At 38.0% G+C, this 18,591-nt stretch overlaps 1 protein-coding gene across 1 annotated transcript in view; it reads left to right on the forward strand.

The window, feature by feature from the left end:
- Positions 1-18,591, forward strand: part of LOC150084187 (rho guanine nucleotide exchange factor 7-like) — a 276,673-nt gene that overhangs the window by 14,031 nt on the left and 244,051 nt on the right. Inside the window, exon 2 of the mRNA XM_090376150.1 lies at positions 7,302-7,453. Coding sequence (XP_090232276.1) covers positions 7,385-7,453 — 69 coding nt within the window. The 5' untranslated portion in view covers positions 7,302-7,384. The remainder of the gene's footprint in view (positions 1-7,301; positions 7,454-18,591) is intronic.

Here is an 18,591-nt window from a genome sequence, read left to right on the forward strand (position 1 = left end):
ATACACTAGCTGATCCAGAAGCCTCCTAATGAGTTACCAATAGGTTTGGTCCGGTGGACTCTCTAGCAGCCAGCCTGCAAACGCAGGTTTAGACCTGTACCCATGAAATGTAATGAAGAATGGATCTTGAATGATGTCTGTCATAACCTCAAAAGACATCAATCATACTGCATAATGGAAGAAATGGTGGGTTTGCTGGAGCTTTGCTCTGGAGACTAAACCTTTGTTTCACCATTTCAAGCGCCTACAATAAGCAAAGTGGTGGTATCCAGCCCCCAAGTACCTCCTGTGAATCCAAGAATGCTCTCATATTTATGGTTAATATAGGAGTTCACAAAATGCTACCCATAGGCCATCTATGGCCTGCCAGCTTTTTGTATGTCACCTGCAGCAGTTTTTATGATATGTATAAATGTGAAGAAAATCTTTTTTCAAATTTTATCGAATCATAAGACTTTTGTACTAACTACAGTGGAAACTGGTTCATACAAAGTGTGCAGGTCTTTCACAAGTACTTTCTGTTAACCAAATTTTGTCGTAAAATTTTAATGACCGATTCCAAGTATGGAGTAAAACAGGGAACTGAGTTGGGTGGAAATTGGTTTGCAGGAAATAGTTGACTGGTAGGTACTGTGAAAATCCCAACTATCGCAGTCATGGTAATAAGTTGCACCTGCAAACCCTTCTCTTTTCAACTATTCTTTCATGCAAGGATGGTAGTACCATGAATTTGTGTATTGCAATCAAGATGCCTCCCTTCTTTCATGCAAAGACAGTAGTTCTGGGAATTTATTTATTGCAACCAAGATTCCTGGAATAAACGAATCCTTTCCATGGATGCATGCGAGTCCATGAGATTGGAAGTGCACGAGAAGATGGGACTTTGCTGCTGAGATTGGACACCTTCATAGCTTTCTGTATGCATTCATACAAACACCTGGCTAGCAGCTGTCTGTAACTCACCTAGCCTGCGGGTGAGTGACTATGTGGAGGATTATATCGCCATGTGTTTTAAAAGTTTGTTCACTAGAATTAAGAGATCAATTTATTCATAATTTAAAATTGATATTATTATAAAAATATACCCTTATTTTAAAATTATGGGAATAAAAACTTTGAATTCAAGAAGAAAAAAGGAAATTCCAAGAAAAATTGAAACACTTTATTTTGTGACTGAACAAAATAAAGTTTTGTGTCTCATCTGATCAGTATGTAAGATGCACATCACACCAAATACAATGATATAGGCGATGGTAATAGAAGAGAAAAATTTGATTTGCTACAGAAAAATTTGAATGCACCATATCAGGGTTTAAAAAATTTTTCAACAAAATGAAGACTTGGTCCTGACTAGCTACATAATCGTCATGAGATTGCTAAGAGTACGCCTTTCACAGAAGGCTTACTCTTCTTAGGCTGTGGAGGTGGCTCACATCTTGTGATTATGAGCTTGGCACACCCAGGATCCTGAGCTGGATATCATCATTCTTCTCTTTCTTGGTGATTCCCTTCTACTTCTGATTCTTGTTCTCTCTCTCTCTCACACAGGGTAATTCAGAATTTTTTTTTTTTGGCTGGTGCAGCATAAGCCTCAGGCTTCCTTGTACCATATCACTAATAATAATAATATCATCGCTTTCCCATATAAAAGGTCTGCTTTCATGACATTAGCTTGTCAGATATGATCATTACTCATAGGATTAAGGATATCAGTGAAGATAATCAGAAGAAACTACGTCAAATTTTAAAAAAATTTGTTGCATATCCACTTGTCCTCGATGTTGAGTACGGATATCAGTGATGCAGCTCAATTTCTTATATTTATTTGTGGTTACAGAAGATTTTACAAGATTTACTGTCTCTTGAAAGTTTAAAAGACAGAACAAGATGACTTAAGATATTTAATGCAGTGTGTCATGCATTGGATTTGAATAATATAAACTGGAATAATTTTGTTGGGAGCACAATGGATGGAGCCACAAGCATGGTAGGAGAAAAATATAGCTTAGTGAGCCTCTTAAATCAAGAACTTGTAGGTCACACTGGAAAAATTTAATTCATTACTGCTGTGTGTAATTCACCACGGAGCTCTTTTTGGTTATATATTAGAGATGAACCATGTTATGGATGTAGTTGTGAAGTCTGTCCGTTTTATCAGAAGTAAAGGCTTGAAGCAATGCCAATTTAAGATGTTCTTGGAAGATTCTGAAGCTGAATTTGGAGATGTTATATACTTTTTGACTGTTAGGTGGGTAAGTAAAGGTAGCACATTAAAATGATTTTTCAACTTAAGGAAAGAAATAATCTAATTTCTAAATCAGAAGAATAAAACTATGGTTGAGTTATATGACATCAACAGGTTGTGTGATCTAGCATTCTTGGTTGAAATTATTGGGGTTATCAGTGAGTTAAATGTTGAAACTTCAGGGCAGTAATAAGTTTGTTTTTAATCTTTTTGATTATATGAACACTTCAAACCTGAAAAATAAGGTTACTTCAAAAAATGACTAGTAGATGGCAATTTATTCCATTTTGCAGCAGCATGTAAGATTTTTTTCAGATGAGTCAGCGTTATGAACAACTGTGTAGACACAGAATGGGACCAACCAATGATGATGCTGGAGCTTGTGGGAAGTGGCAAGCCTTTTGTGGATTTTTTTGTACAGTTGTATCCTACATCAGCATGCAGGACACAGTCCTCTATGCTGATATAGGACACTCTTCTTTCATTAAGAATATGCAGATAAAAGATCCACTAGGTGGCAGTGATTGCAATGTATTGATGTAGGATTTACTTAATGGCATAGCTACTGTCAAAAGCTAAGAAAAGGATTTTTGCTTTTGTAAAGGTGACTGTTGCGGCCTCAGTTTTTAAATTCTCTGTTGTAGAACCAGCTGATGAGGTAACCACGGCAAATTCTAAATGGAATGCATTCAGGGATGTTACTATAGAAGCTACTAGGCTTTTTATACCAACTAAGAGATACAGGCCATAGATCTAAATGGATGTCAGACGAACTGATGAGACTTGTGGTAGTGAAGAAAAATGCATGAGATGCATATAAATGATCGGGTGACACAGATGTTTATATCAGATATAAACTAGTTTGTGATCAAGTCAGTCACGAAGGAAATTAGGCAAGCTAAGGCAGATTACAAGAAGTGTCTGGAAAAGAATTCAAGAAACGCAGCAAAGACTTTATTTAAATTGTGGAAGGAAGGGGTTGTATCACATTGGTTAACTAGATATAAATGGATTAACTGTTGATCCTGTTCAGGTTGTTGACAGACTGAATGGCTATTTTTTGCACCTACAATATGAGGAATTTTGTAGGGATGGAGATAGTCAAATTCTGAAAGGGGGCTGAATTTTTTTGTGATAACTGAGATGAAAGTGAAGGAGAAATTGTTGAGGTTACATGTAAAAAGATACTTGGGTGGTGGGGATCTATCCAGTTATATTAAAGGAGGTGGAAAAGAGCCAAGCAAACCTTTAGTCATGATTATGAGAGCATCCCCCTGGATTTGGGAAGTCCCTATGGACTGGAGATGTGTGGTTGTATCCCTAATTCACAGAAGGATCAGAGGGAGACATCCGACATCATCTCTCCATCCCCTTAAATAATTTGTCTAGTTCTCCTTGAATTTATTCAAACTACCCACTTCCACAATGACAGATGGAAGTTTGTTCCAACAGTGAACTTCTGACTGGAGGCAAACTTCTGCATATCTATCCTGCAACCATCCTTCCTCAGTTTGAATTTTTGCACCCTCACGTATGTAGTCTGAGAAATAGAAAGAATGTCATCAGCATTGAGCTTGATCAATCCTTTCAAAGCCTTAACTGTGCATATTGTTTGTTTCTACTTTGTTTTGCTTGACATTGTATTGTTAAATGTTTAAGCAGAAGCAAGTAAATTCTGAATCACCCTGACAATTTATACTGTGTATGTGAATGGTTTACAGTAAAAACTCAGGAAGAAAATCTAAAGTATTACTAAACATGCATCTTGTTTGTACTTTGGTTGCAAGAATGGGATCAGGACAAAGTGTGGGCTAGGCTCCACTAATATGTTTATTACCTGCACTACAAATCCAAGGATGTGGCTAACTGGATATTGAATACAATCCTAATATATATTGATTTCTCAAAATTAAGTTTAAAAGTAATTTTGCTGCACAATGGAAATGCACGCCCATCAGTTCCTCCACTTCGTGCTGTTGGTTTGAGAGAAACATATGTTCAAGATTCTGAGTGCATAAAGTACCATGAGTTTGTTTAGAATGTCTGTGGTGATGTTAACATAATTGGATTACTCAGTGGTCTGCATGGTGTCATAAAAAGAGGAAGAAATTTTAACCAGGGAGAATTAATATAAAATACATTCCTCTGCATATAAAGTGTGGATTAACAAAAAATCTGTTAAGGGTCTAGATAAAGAAGGAAATGGATTCTGCTGCCTAAAAAAAAAAATAAATTGCAGCCATTATTAACCTACTGCAGGATGGATGCCTCCTCAACAATTCATGTTCAGGGAAATGGACCATAATCTGCCACGCTAGTCCAGTGTGGGTTGGCAGATCGACCGAATTTAGCAGTCGGGGGCTTGAACCCCAGTCTACTCAAAGAGCGTGTGCTACTGCACTCCTGCTCCTGACCACTCGGCTACGGATGCCATTGGGAAGTTTAACAGTTTGCATAACTGAAAGAAGGAATTTTCATTGGGCCTCAAATAAAGAAACTCCTGAAAGGTGATATGTTTGAAACACAGCTACAGGGTACTGAATGTTTTAAAGCAGTTTTGCATGGATTTCTTATGAGAAGGAAAGATGATAATTATGAGGATCAAAGGCTGACACAAGTAATTATAGACCTGTGAGCTTAACTTCTGTTCCAGGAAAATTAATGGAGGCACTGGTTAAAGAAGCACTGCAGGATCATTTAGACAAGACTTCAGTTATAGCTCGGACACAGCATGGTTTTGTTAAGGGGAAGTCTTGCCTGACCAATTTGATTGGATACTATGATGCAGTCACAAAAGAACTGGATGCAGGGAATAGCTTTGATATTCCCTGCATCCAGGGAATACCAATTATATACTTGGATCTTAGAAAGGCTTTTGATACTGTTGCACATGGAAGACTGCTACACAAATTGGAGCAGTGTGACATTGGAGGCAAATTACTGCTATGGATAAAGGGGTGGTTGAGAGGGAGAAGACAGAGAGTGGTAATCAATGGACACTGCTCATCGTGGACTAATGTTATTAGTGGAGTCCCTCAGGGCTCAGTGTTGGGTCCATTATTGTTTTCTGTATTTATAAATGATATTGATGATGGTATATCAAGCTTAATGTCCAAAGGTTGGCAGGGTTGTCAAGGACACTACTGACACTATGCTGCTGCAACAGGATCTGGAAAGGTTGAGCAGATGGGCTGAGAGGTGGCAAATGAAGTTTAACATTGACAAATGTAAAGTACTACACATGGGAAACAGCAATCCCAGAGCAACGTATCAACTCTGTGGTACTACACTGACAGTGGTAGAGAATGAAAGGGACTTGGGGGTGGTTGTGCAGGCAGATATGAAGTTCTCTGAGCAGTGCAGACGGGCTGCAAGAGTAGCTCATGGAGTATTGTCAATGATATACAGGAATTTTTCCAGCAGGGATAAGGAGGTGATTATTCCCTTGTATAAGGCAATGGTTAGGCCACACCTAGAGTACTGTATACAGGTCTGGAGGCCTCATTTCAAGAAGGATGTAGAGCTGCTGGAACGAGTACAGAGAAGGGCAACAAGATTAGTGAATGGAACAAAGGGGTGCTCTTACGAAGAAAGGCTTAAGTTTTGCAAATTACAGTGTCTGGAGACTAGGCACCAGCGAGTTGATCTGATAGAGGTGTATAAAGCCTTGAATGGTTTGAGCATGCTCAATGCTGATGGGATTCTTTCTCTAGCTCAGAATAATCACCTGAGAGGGCATAAATTCAAATTGAGGAAAGACAGATGTAGGATAGACGTGCGGAAATTTGCCTTTAGCCAGCGGGTGGTTGGTTGGTGGAACAGACTTCCATCCTTTGTCGTGGAGGTTGATAGCCTAAATAAGTTTAAGGCTCAGCTGGACAGGTATTTTGAACAAACAGAGGGGTGAAGTGGAAGTGGGTTTTTTTGGCTGATGCTGCATAAGCTTGCTTTCTTGCATCAAATGCCTCTGCTAATGCTAATGCTAATGAATCTCTGATGGCAGCTTTACTGCAGTGTTATAAAGATATTGGCTACCAACTGTCTTTGAAAATTCATTTTCTTCATTCTTCTCAGTTCTTCCCCTCAGAATGAGTGAGGTGTAAGTGATGAGCAAGCAGAACACTTCCATCAGGATGTATCCACAATGGAAAAGTGGTACCAAGTTCACTACAACCTTTGCCATTTCTTTTGTTGGCCAGTGTATCAGTAGAATCCCCACTGTTATCATAGCATCAGTTTGATTGGCCTTGACAAGCTTGCTGCTTTGGGGAAACTGCCGCAGATCTGAAATTACACAGTTGTCGAAGTTTTTAATCTTTTTTTCTAAAAAATGCACCTTCCCCTTTTTTGTCAGACCTTCAAGTCATTGCTCCTTTATATTTTCTCTTAGGTAAATTTTCCATTATATAATTTTTTTTTTTTTTTCTGTTACCAATTATCTGCTTTTACAGTAAAAATGTGATGCTCCAATGATGTGCACATATTAGATAAAATTAAATATAATTAAGTAACAGTATAAAAATAATATTTTCTTATTTGTTTTATGTAACTGTTATGACTGTTTCTTTTTTTTTTTTTTTTTAAAGTACTTTTAGAGGTACTTTAAATAAAAAAAAATAATAGGTAAATAATCAGTGGTTTAGGAGAAGGAGATGACCTCAGAAGATAAATCTAAGTCAGAAATGTGTAATCAATATGGATCATCAAATACAATGTTTTCATTCTGTGGCATCACAGAGTTTGTGTTCCATGTAATTTAAATGTGTGCAAAAGTAGTTTCAGTTATTTTTACTGTGTGTTGTATCTAATGAACTGTTTTAATAATCATGATTTTATATTCTGCTTTCTTAATAAGAAATGGTTATTTACTGAAATTAATTTCAGTATGTCATAGGAATGCTTTGCCTTAATATTTGTTTTGATTCATCCAGTAGTAGAAATGTTGTGATAAATAAGAGGTTTTTATCAATAAAATGTTAATATGTTCAGCAAATTTCATTAGTATCTATTTGTATTCATTGCACAATTTTGATTGTAATGATTTTATTTTTTACAGAAAATGCATTTCATCATGTGTAAATATCTACTTTATGATTATCGATTACAGCACCATTTAAATTAGTTACTTATCTTCTAAGTATGTTAGGAGAGAGTACTCCTTATGTGGTTAAAGCTATTCATAACTTTAAGGGAACTAATAATGATGAAGTAAGTGATATTTTCTTAAGGATTTCTGTGTAACAAAAAGTGCATGTTTCTCTCTCTCTCTCTCTATATATATATATATAGAGAGAGAGAGAGAGAGAGATGTGTGCAAAAGTAGTTTCAGTTATTTTTACTGTGTGTTGTATCTAATGAACTGTTTTAATAATCATGATTTTATATTCTGCTTTCTTAATAAGGAATGGTTATTTACTGAAATTAATTTCAGTATGTCATAGGAATGCTTTGCCTTAATATGTGTGTATATATATATATATATATATATATATATATATATATATATATATACACACACACATATTATAATAATATAATATTATATATATAAGCAAAGGAAGAGACCATTCTCAACCTTCAAGATCCATTAGCCAACTAACCTACCTGGACAGGTAGGTTTAGTTGGTTAATAGTTAACCTATATATTAATATATTAACCTACTAACGTACCTGGACAAGTAGGTTAGTTGGTTAGTAGGTTAATACATAATAAATAGACTTAGGCTACCAAATAATTTTTGCACAACTTAAAGTTTTGGGTAATTGAGAGGAAACTAAAAATACACAAAAATCTCATATATGTGAAATAACAGGAGTTCTAGTTGAAACAAATGAAAACATTGTCTTTTTTAATTGTAACAGTATTTAACAGTACAATAACATTGGTGTACAGGTAGGTTAGTTGGCTAATGGATCTTGAGGTTGAGAATGGTCTCTTCCTTTGCTTTTGCTGTAACAATGATGTCCAGGTAAAAAGGCTTCTGTAGCCGAGTGGTCAGGAGCGGGAGTGCAGTAGCACACGCTCTTTGAGTAGACCTGGGTTCAAACCCCTGACTGCTAAATACTGTCGATTTGCCAACCTGCACTGGACCAGCATGACAAATTATAGTCAAATTCCCTCAGCATGAGGTAGAATCTTCTTCTATGAAAACTCACCAAGGATAATATGCAGTACATTGAGGTTAAGAATAGAGGAAAAAGAGGAGTTATTCTGGTACCTCACTAGAGATTTTTTATGGTTCTTGAACCTAAAAAATTATCTATATATGGGGAGTTAGCCTCCTGTGGTTTTTTTTTTTTTTTTTTTTTTCTGGAAGTAATTTGTTTGCAAGACAAGATTTATGATGTTGTGGGCAGTAGAACAAGCTTTCCTTTCAGTAAATTTGAGGGGTGCATCCAGACTTGAAGAAGGAAGTCTGTTGGACAAAAATATAAACTTTCATTTTACATTGATGAAATTATAGCTTACTTTAAGATGTTTTGTCATGTTAGCCAACATTTCATCCATTATGAACATAAAATTATTGATTTTTTCACATTACATCCCCTTCTTCCCACACCTACAAAAAATGTGATATGGAATTTTTTTAAAAAATTACTCTCCTGTATTTTTTTAAGATTATTTTCGATGAAAAAAACTTTAAATTTTGCCAAAATAAAAAAATTAACATAACTATTCGTTACATGAAGATGGAAGTACATTTTCATGTTTATAAAACCTTACGCAAAATTTTAAAATTACATAAGTACATATTTTTATTACATTCTTATTCATATTACAAAATATGAATATTACAGAAATATTCATATTTTGTAATATGAATATTACAAAATATATTTGTAATATTCATATTACATAATGTTTAATAATGTTTGGTCATTGAGGTTGTTGCAGACATTCTCTCAAATATGCCAGACAAGCTGTACTTTGCTACCTGGGAGTCTAAAACGCTGATGGAACTGATATTTGGGTGACACTCAAGTCAAGTGGACCCAATTTCAGTAAAGTCCGGTCGGTCTGTAACAGCCAAATTCCCTGCTTGCACCTTCACAATGATGGGACTGTTAGTAATCATGGGTATAACCCCCCCATACACAAGAACACTGTGTGTGTGACCACTCAGGTGTGAACCAACATAAGCAGGGGTTGAGGTGTGGTGCCTACACCACAGGGAGGAATGCTGCCCCCTCTATGTTACCAGACAATACTAGGTGATAGATGCCGCTCATTAACCGGTGCAATACCACCAATTTGCTTATTGGAGGCTTGAAGTGGTGGAACCCATGTTAAGTCTCCAGAACCAAGTTCTGCTCAAACCTTCCCCATCTCTTAATGACTGATGTCTTTTGAGGTTATGATGGACATTACGGCGAGATCCAGACTTCCTTACATTTCGAGGGTACAGCTCTAAAACAGTGTTTGCAGGCCGGTCGCTAGTTAGTACACCAGACTGAACCTATTGGTAACTCTCTAAGAGGCTTCTGGATCAGCTAGTGTATAACCTTGCTACCTCTACTCTGCCAGATAGTGACTGGGAATCCGAGTAGTGTGTATGCGAGGGGCATTGTTCAGACCACATTATGTCAAGGATCTGGGTATATTCTTACCATGTGTATGCCATATTCAAAAATTTCATTACTTCATACAGCATGTACCTCCTACTTTTCTTACTATTGAATACACCATGAATTGTCAAACTAATAGAGTAAGCTTATCTGCAAAAAGATCTAAATTTTTCCAAACACTTCCTAGTCCATTTCACAAATAGATGTGATCTCAGTTCTAATCTCAATGATGTCCATTTCCACTTGCAGTCTGCTAAACCCCATGTACTTTTTCTCAGTTATCAGTTGATTCAGCCACTGCTCATCTCATTTGCCCAAATTATTTGCCGTATGATTACTTTCGTCTCAAAAGTGGTACTTGTGCATTTGTCCATTCCGTTATTGTCAGCCACTTTAATTTAAAATCTCTTTTCGACCTTCTCTGGTTAAAAAATCTCTCTACCTCATTCTGTCAAATTCATCTACCATTCTCCCAACTCCACTAATCACTTGGAGCTCTTTGACTTCCTCTCTTTGCAACATGACTTTCTCCAGTCCAACTTTCTTAACAGTGAGGTAATTTTCTTTTGTGATTTTAATGTTCACAACTCCAGCTGGCTTCCATTCTCTAGTCACACAGATCCAGCTGGTCGAGATGCTGAGGTTTTTGCAATTACTAATGACCTTGCACAGATTGTTCATTTACCTCTCAGAATACCGTACAATCATAACCATACAGCCAACACGCTTGATCTTTTTCTCACAAACAACCCTTCTAAGTACATGGTCGAAGTGAGTGGTCCTTTAGGAACATCGGATCACAACTTTGTTGATGGTCTCTTCTCCAATGGAGCCTTTATCTCATGGCTGTTCCCAGCCTCGTATTGTTTGGCAATTGCTGAGATGACCTGCGAGATTTCTTTTCCTTGGTCGGATTACTGTTTCAAAACCTCTGATGTCAACGTTTGCTCAGATCATGTCAGTGGAATCCTTTATTCCACACTCCACTTTAAAATCTCCTCCTTATCTAAGGAGGAGATTTTAAACCTTTTAAACCTTTTAGAACTTTGGTTTTCCAATAAATGTGCTAAGGCTGTTCAAGAGAAGAGTGTTGCATATCGTAATTGGCTTGTTTCCAATTCTTCAGTTTCATTTTCTGCCTACACTGAAGCTTGCAATAATTGTAAAGCAGTTATTAATCAGTCCAAAATAGATTTTGAACAGGCTAAGAGTAGAAAACTTGCTTCTTGCCCTGATGCTAGCCGAGCATTCTGGTCTCTTGCCAAAGCTGTTGGCAGCAACTTTTGCCCGTCTCTGCTCCCACCTCTGTCAAAACCAGATGGTTGTATTGTCACTTCAGCCAAGGATAAAGATGACTTGCTAGCATCCCATTTTTCTTTAAACTCATGTATTATATGTATTAATGATCTTGGTAAAACATCTCCCACCATTCCCAACACGCTCCATTCAATGCCTCTTGTGTTCTTCCGTCAAAAGGATGTAAGAAGGATTTTGACAAATCTTGATGCTAAGAAAGCACCAGGTCCTGATGGTATTTCTCCACTTATTCTCAAAACCTGTGCTCCTGAACTTACTCCTGTTCTTTGCTGCCTTTTTTAACTTTCTTATTCCAAAGGTGTTTTTCCTTCTGCTTGGAAATTTGTTCATATACAGCCAGTTCCTAAAAGGGTGACAAATCCCTCCCATCCAATTATCGTCCCAATGCAATTACTTTTACTCTTTCTAAAGTAATGGAGAAATCAATTAACAGCCAACTCTTAAACTATCTAGAAACCTTCCATCTGATCAATGATTGCCAGTATGGATTCAGTTTTGATCTCTTGTGATATTTTGGCTTACGTTACCCATTTATGGACAAATTCAATGGAAAAGTTCAGTGAAACACAAGCAGTTGCTCTTGACATCTCAAAGGCTTCCAAACAGTCTTCCATCTTATGGTTTTCTAACTGTTTTTTGTAATTGGTTATCCAATTTTCTCTCTGACCGTTCACTGAGGGTGATGGTAGATGGCTCCCCATCTTTTATCTTTTCCACTAATGCTGCTGACCCCCAAGGTTCAGTTCTTTCCTTCACTCTTTTCCTCTTGTATATTAATGACCATCTTCCATTGACTGGAAATCCTATCCATAGTTTTGCTGATAATATCACATTGCATTCCACTTTCCAGTTTGAGAAACCTTGCCCTGCTCAAACAGCTTCAACTTCTCGAATATCTATTACCAATTCCTTAAATGCCGATCTTCAGGTAATTCTCCATTGGGGCAAAGAGAGCTTAGTCGATTTAATCCTTGTAAAACTCAGTCCTGCCTTATATCTCGCAAAAAGGATTCTTCAGCTTCTATGCTTATCTTTTGTGACACTCCGATTTCTAGGCAAAATGATATATCTCTTTTGGGGATAACCCTGACTTATAATCTCTCTTGGCAGAAGCACATTACAAATATTGCTTCCTCTGCTTCTAAAAAACTTTGTTTTCTCTTTCGCTCTCCACGTTACTTTTCTTCCAAACAGCTATTCACTCTGTACAAATCGAAAATCCACCCTACAATGGAATATTGTTCACAGATGTGTGCAAGGGTCCCCTCTCAGGCTTCTAGATTCCATACAGAAGAAGGCAGTTAGGTTAATTAATGTCTCATGTCTAACTGGTTCTCTCCACTCACTGTCTCATAGGCTTACTGTTTCTGCTGTGTGCCTTTTCTGCAGATACTTCCATGGGCACTGTTCTTCTGAATTGGCTTCTATAATTCCCAGTCTCTCTTTCAAAACAGTCTGAACATGTGCCGCCATCAGTCAACATCCATTTACTGTCCAACTTCAAACTAACAGAACCAACTTTTCATTTTCCTCGTTTAGTCATTCAATTGCCATTAGTTTAATGTTAACAAATATATTCTTTCGTCTTCCCACCCTCCAACACCAGCACAGTACTAAGTACTATAGGTTCTAATACCTCTCGTGTTTTGAGTTTTCATAAAAAAAAAAAAAAAAAAAATTTATGGTCCCCAGGTGCCTAGTGATTGTAACTAAGCGATTTATTTGTGCTATCATTGAGCAATACTTCCAAAGCTACTACTAGTTCTTTTAACTTTCCACATTTATTAAAACTTCTTATTTCATAGCAGCTCTTGTCTCAAAGTTTGTGGAGAGAGTGAGGAAGGAAAGCTACCTTTCTTTATACTTTTCCTTGTTAGTTACTAACCCTCACTAATCTTCATTTGGTCACACCAGGCACTGCTCCTTCTTCCCTGTAGTGGGGCTAGAAAAGTTGATCTGCCAAGGGCCAAAAGGTGCAAATATGGAACATAATGTGTTTCCACCTTTAGCGCCGACAGGTTCTCAGCCATAGACAGAAACTGACTGTGACACAACCCACCAAAAAAGTTCAAAAATTCTTCTGCAACAGACTTGACTGCATTTCTCATATTCCACTCATTAACATACCATCCTCTAAGTCTGCGGAACTCTGAAGGTCTGTAAACCAGTTCCTGGGTGGTGGTCCATGAAACGGATCCTCTGGATCTGGTCAAATTATTTGTTCTGTGTATAGCAAATTTATGATAAAAATTTTTTTATTTTATATTTATGTAAAAATAAGAATAAAGTTGAGTTGTTTTAAACAAAATTTTTTACATGTTAGTTTATACAGGGTATCTCAAAAATATTGGTACAAACGTTTAGGGGAGGTAGGTAACATCTAAAGGAATGTGAATCGCATAGGAACCCATAATCGGAAACGTCACTGTAAGTCGGTACACGGCTCTGTTCATCAGTTCGCAAAAGGGAAAATTTCTGGTTTACTCATTCTAGCAGTAGTCGCCGCACAAAGAGCATGCATCGATATACGAACTGTGAGCTGGCAGACATGCACCTATTGTATGGATTAGCAGAGGGCAATGGACGAACCGCTCAACGAATTTATGGAGAATGCTTCCCAGACAGACATGTACCGGACCACTGTTTGTTTGTGTGTGTGTGCATCAAAATCTGTCCGATTATGGGTCATTTAGAGGTAACAGGAGTAGTGACACCACGTTCGACGCGAACTCCTGCCATGGAAAAAAGTGTGTTGAATGCCATCCAGAATAATCGTACTACCAGCGCACATGCCGTTGCCTCTGCCTTAGGGAGAGGCAACGGCAGTTGAGTGTCTTGTTGCAGTGTACAGCGTGTCTGGCACGACGATTCCTTACACTCCTTTCATCTCCAAAGGGTTCAGTTACTGCTCTCCCAAGATCATCCTGCACGTGTGGCGTTTGCGCGGTGGTTTCTCCAAGGAAGTGTTCAAGACTTGAATTTTCCAGCCTATGTTTTGGTCATGGATGAGACTTATTTCACTTGGGAAGGCTTATTCAATCAGCACAATGCTCATGTGTGGGCTCACGACAACCCACACGGTGTGCGCCCCAATACGGCACAACATCGCTTTGCAATAAATGTGTGGGCAGGTATGGTCGGTGACTGCTTAGTCGGCCCATACCTGTTATCATCCAGCCTGAACTCCGCTAAATATCGGATCTTTCTTGAACAAGTTCTACCAGGGTTACTTGACGATGTTCCAGCAAATGTGAGACGCAACATTTGGTTTCAACATGACGGGGCGCCTGCCCATTATGGAAGGTTTTGTGACCATTTGAACAGGTGTTTTGGGCATTGATGGATTGGCCGTGGTGGACCCGCTGCCTGGCCCCCACCCTCACCTGATTTATCGAGCCTTGATTTCTTTCTGTGGGGGGGCCCTCAAATCTATCGTGTATGAATTGCCTGTGGAGACAGAAATGGATCTTGTGCTGAGACTCGGCTACTGTCAGAGAAACTCCAGGTGTGTTCGACCATGTCCGCCAACCCATGCTGCGTCGGTGTCATGCATGCATTGCGTCTTGTGGTGGAACCTTCGAACATCTTTGTAACATCATGAAATGCATCCATCTTGTACTCCATTGATAATATTATGTCAAATAAATGTTTGCTACAAATTACTGTCTTGTGTCATTTCTGCTTCTTGTGCCTTTGCTACTACTTTATGCGATTCACATTCCTTTAGATGTTACCTACCTCCCCTAACCATTTGTACCAATATTTTTGAGACATCCTGTATATATAAGGGTCAGGAAAATACTTTTTTTTTTTTTTTTTTTTTTAAGCTGTCCGTAAACTTTTTTTTGATTTTGAATGGGTCTGTAGATCTCAGTAGTTTGGGAACCACTGCTCTTAGTAAACTATCTCCCTCCCTTATCCATAAACACCTGGAAAGTATTGCAGGATCTCCTAAGATATTGAACAGACTGTATCAGGAAATCTTCTAGTGGAAACCATAAATAACATGCATTTGGAGAAACTCCTACAAATTACAAATTTTGCTGAAATTCCAGTGAAAGTATCTCCTCATTTAAACTCGAAACATGTTTAAGGGGGTTATATCTAGCTGGGATCTGTTGAATGTCATGGAGGAAGGAATAACTCAAGAGCTTCAAAAATAAAGCACAATAGCAGTCAGACAAATTATGATTAAAAAAGACAAAGTTACACTTACTAGGAATATCATTCTTACCTTTAATATCCCAAACCTACCCACATCAGTAAAAGCAGGTTATGTTGCAACATTCATCCACACTGCCAATCTCTTGATGTTATGTGTCAGAAGTATGGCGACTCTCAGACAACATGCAGAGGAAACCGGGTTTGCTGCTCCGATACTGAGCCCCCCCCCCCCAATCACATTCAAAGTGATTGGTGACAAATGATCTGCTCCAACTGCAAAGGCAACCATCCTGTGTACTCTAAGACAGTGTTTTTCAAACTTTTCTGATTGCGGTCCGCTTGGACAAAGCACGTAACTCAGTGGCCCACTAGTCCCACCCGTAACTCACATTTAAAGATAGGGTCATATTTTACCCCCAGAGGTGAGCCTACAAATGCCGCATCGAAGTGTAAAATTGTGGGCTTCGCATTTATTGTCAGCCCTGAACTGATTCCAACTAAAAATTAAGTTGAATGAAAATTGGAAGTTGGGATATACTGTGAATAATACCGAGAAATGATACAATTGTAAAGTATATAATTATTTATTCAAGGAATTAAGTGGGTACGTATAAAAAAGAACAAAATATACTATATAAAGTAATGTGAAGAATGGCACTGCTTACTTTCAGAAACCAGTAAAGGTATATTTGGTTCCAAGCTGGAGAGTTTTAATCTCATATCTGGCTCCACATTTAGCCGATTTATGTTCTTTGTTTTCAGACTCACAAGTGTTGAAAAACCAACTTCGCAGTTATAAGTTGAGGGGGAATGGCAGTAAGTACTTCAGTGCTATATCGGTGAGTCCAGTATATTCGGACTATATGTGGAGCGAAAAGCTCATCAAACTTTTTTCCCTAAACACTAGCTTCAATGACATATCTGAAGCTAGTTCAACAGGATTGTCTATCTCTTTTGACGAAAGCATCCCCTCGATGTTTTTTATTCCATGCATGTAAAAGGATTCCTGATCCACTCAAATCCTGTTTCTGGTTCTGGAAAATATTTTTTGAAGTGGTTGCAAAGGCCTTGTAAGTGCTCTTTCAAGTCTTTGATGATCATATCAGAAGTTTTTTTGACAGACGTCATCAAGAAATCATTCAGCGTAGTAAAACTCTCAAAGTCTTGTTTGTCGAGGCGTTTCTGCCATAGTTCCATTTTCATACATATTGCTCTTACTTTATCTTGAACATTAAAGATGGTGACATCTTTTCCTTGCAAAGTAAGGTTCAAACCATTTAAGATGCTGAATATATTGGCTAGATATGCTAGTTGAGCAAGCCAGGAGATGTTATGCATGCGATCGGGGAAAGGTGAAACACTTCACATTCACTATCATGGAGGTAGATTTTGATTTCATCTTGCAATTCAAAGAAACGGGTAAGTACTTTTACAAGTGAAAGCCAGCAAACTTCAGTATGAAATAGAAGTTGTGTGTGTTCACTACCTATTTCGTCACATAATATTTTTAAAATACTTGCATTCAAAGGACGACCTTTGATGTGGTTTATAAATTTTACTGTTTCATTCACCGACCGGGCTAGCCAGGTGGGTAAATTGCCTCCTGGCAACCCAAAGGTCGCAGGTTGGATCAGAGTAAAATGCAAAAACATTGGGAGGTGCATTGTGGCCACAGAAGCCGATGCGCCAACAACTAACAAAAAAAACTGCTTCATTCATAACTGTTTTAAGGCCATTTGGCATATTCTTAGCAACAAGTTGTTCACGATGAATGCTGCAGTGCATTGCTGTTACCAATGGTGCAACAGATTTAACACATACAGAGAGGCCCTTCCTTTCTCCAGTCATTGCCACAGCGCCGTCAGTGCAAAGACCAAACATCTCCAGTCAACTTTATTACGTATCAGAAAATCATTTTAATGCTTTGAAAATATCTACTCCTGTAGTCCTACCAGGTGGGGTTTGGCAGAATAAAAATTCATCGTGTACTTTCCTAAATATTCATATCTGAAATATGCAAGGAGATGAGTTTTGCCAACCAAATCGGTTGACTCATCAAGTTGAAGAGAAAAGTACATACTCTGATGTGATTGCTATAACAGCTGACATTTCACATTTTGACGTTTGTTATTCACATTGTTATTCTGACATTTCACGTTGTTATTCAACGTTTAATTGTATCATTAGAAAGGGGTACTTTTGAAATAGCATTCTTTGCTTTTTCCCCCAAGCATAAACTTTGCCATTACTTTTGCAGCAGATTTTATCAAGTTTTCTGCTACAGTGTGATCTTTCAAGAACCTAGTTTATAAAGTAAATTTTTTTTTTTTACTTATAAAGTAAAAAAATATTTACTTTATTTAAATTAATAGGGATAGCTAAATAAGTAAAATTTAATAAACCAAATTTTAATTAATAGACTTACAGTGAGTATTGACACGTGTAAACACTCAATTCTCTCAAACATAAGATGCAAACAGACAACTATTCCCAATTACACTTCCGGCGACATTGATAAAAGCAATGATGCGGTATGCACGGTAAGTGTGGCATGACTGGAATACCATGTGGTTTTCTCACTATACGATGGAAACACCTTCCTATCCGGCACGAGCACACGAACGCCTGGCCGTAGAGTGGGGAATCATATACAGTCGGGGGATCCCGGGCCATGAACTACTCGGTTCACCAGAAACCTGGACCCTGTCAGGTGTGTGACACAAATATAAACATGCCAAACATAAACAGCGCTTAGCATAAAATGACCAGAGCAAATATATTTATTTAGTAATAAAATTCGCGGCCCACCAGTGGGCCGTGGACCACACTTTGAGAAAAGGCCGCTCTAAGGTGTGACAGATGGAAAACTGAGAAAACAAATTGTAAAAAAAAATAAGGTAAACTCACAAGAAGCAAGGAAATTATTTGCTCCAAGTAGCATACCCAAACGTATGTATGACAATGTTGCACAAAAACAATATAGTTCCCTTGAACATATCAGTTTCCTACTGGGCTCAGGTTGTACTCTCTCAGCAACAGTCCAGTGTCCCTAAGCATTTGACCGGGCAAATAAACTTCCCCCCCCCACTCCAGTGGTTGCTGCTACATCACATAGTCCAAATTCCAATTTAAGAAAAAATATTCAAGACACACCTAGGAAGATCTGATTCTAGAAATGTATGTGGAAGAAGGCATGAACACTGATCAGCCTGTCTTTCCAAAAAAGACAAACTGAAGTGTGAATGCTATAAACCTGTCACACTAAAAAAGCAGTCAGATACAGATTTTTCTACTAAATT

This window comes from Mastigoproctus giganteus, chromosome 6, assembly GCF_048544385.1.
Source record: "Mastigoproctus giganteus isolate SK-2022 chromosome 6, ASM4854438v1, whole genome shotgun sequence".
NCBI classification, from domain to species: Eukaryota; Metazoa; Arthropoda; class Arachnida; order Uropygi; family Thelyphonidae; genus Mastigoproctus; species Mastigoproctus giganteus.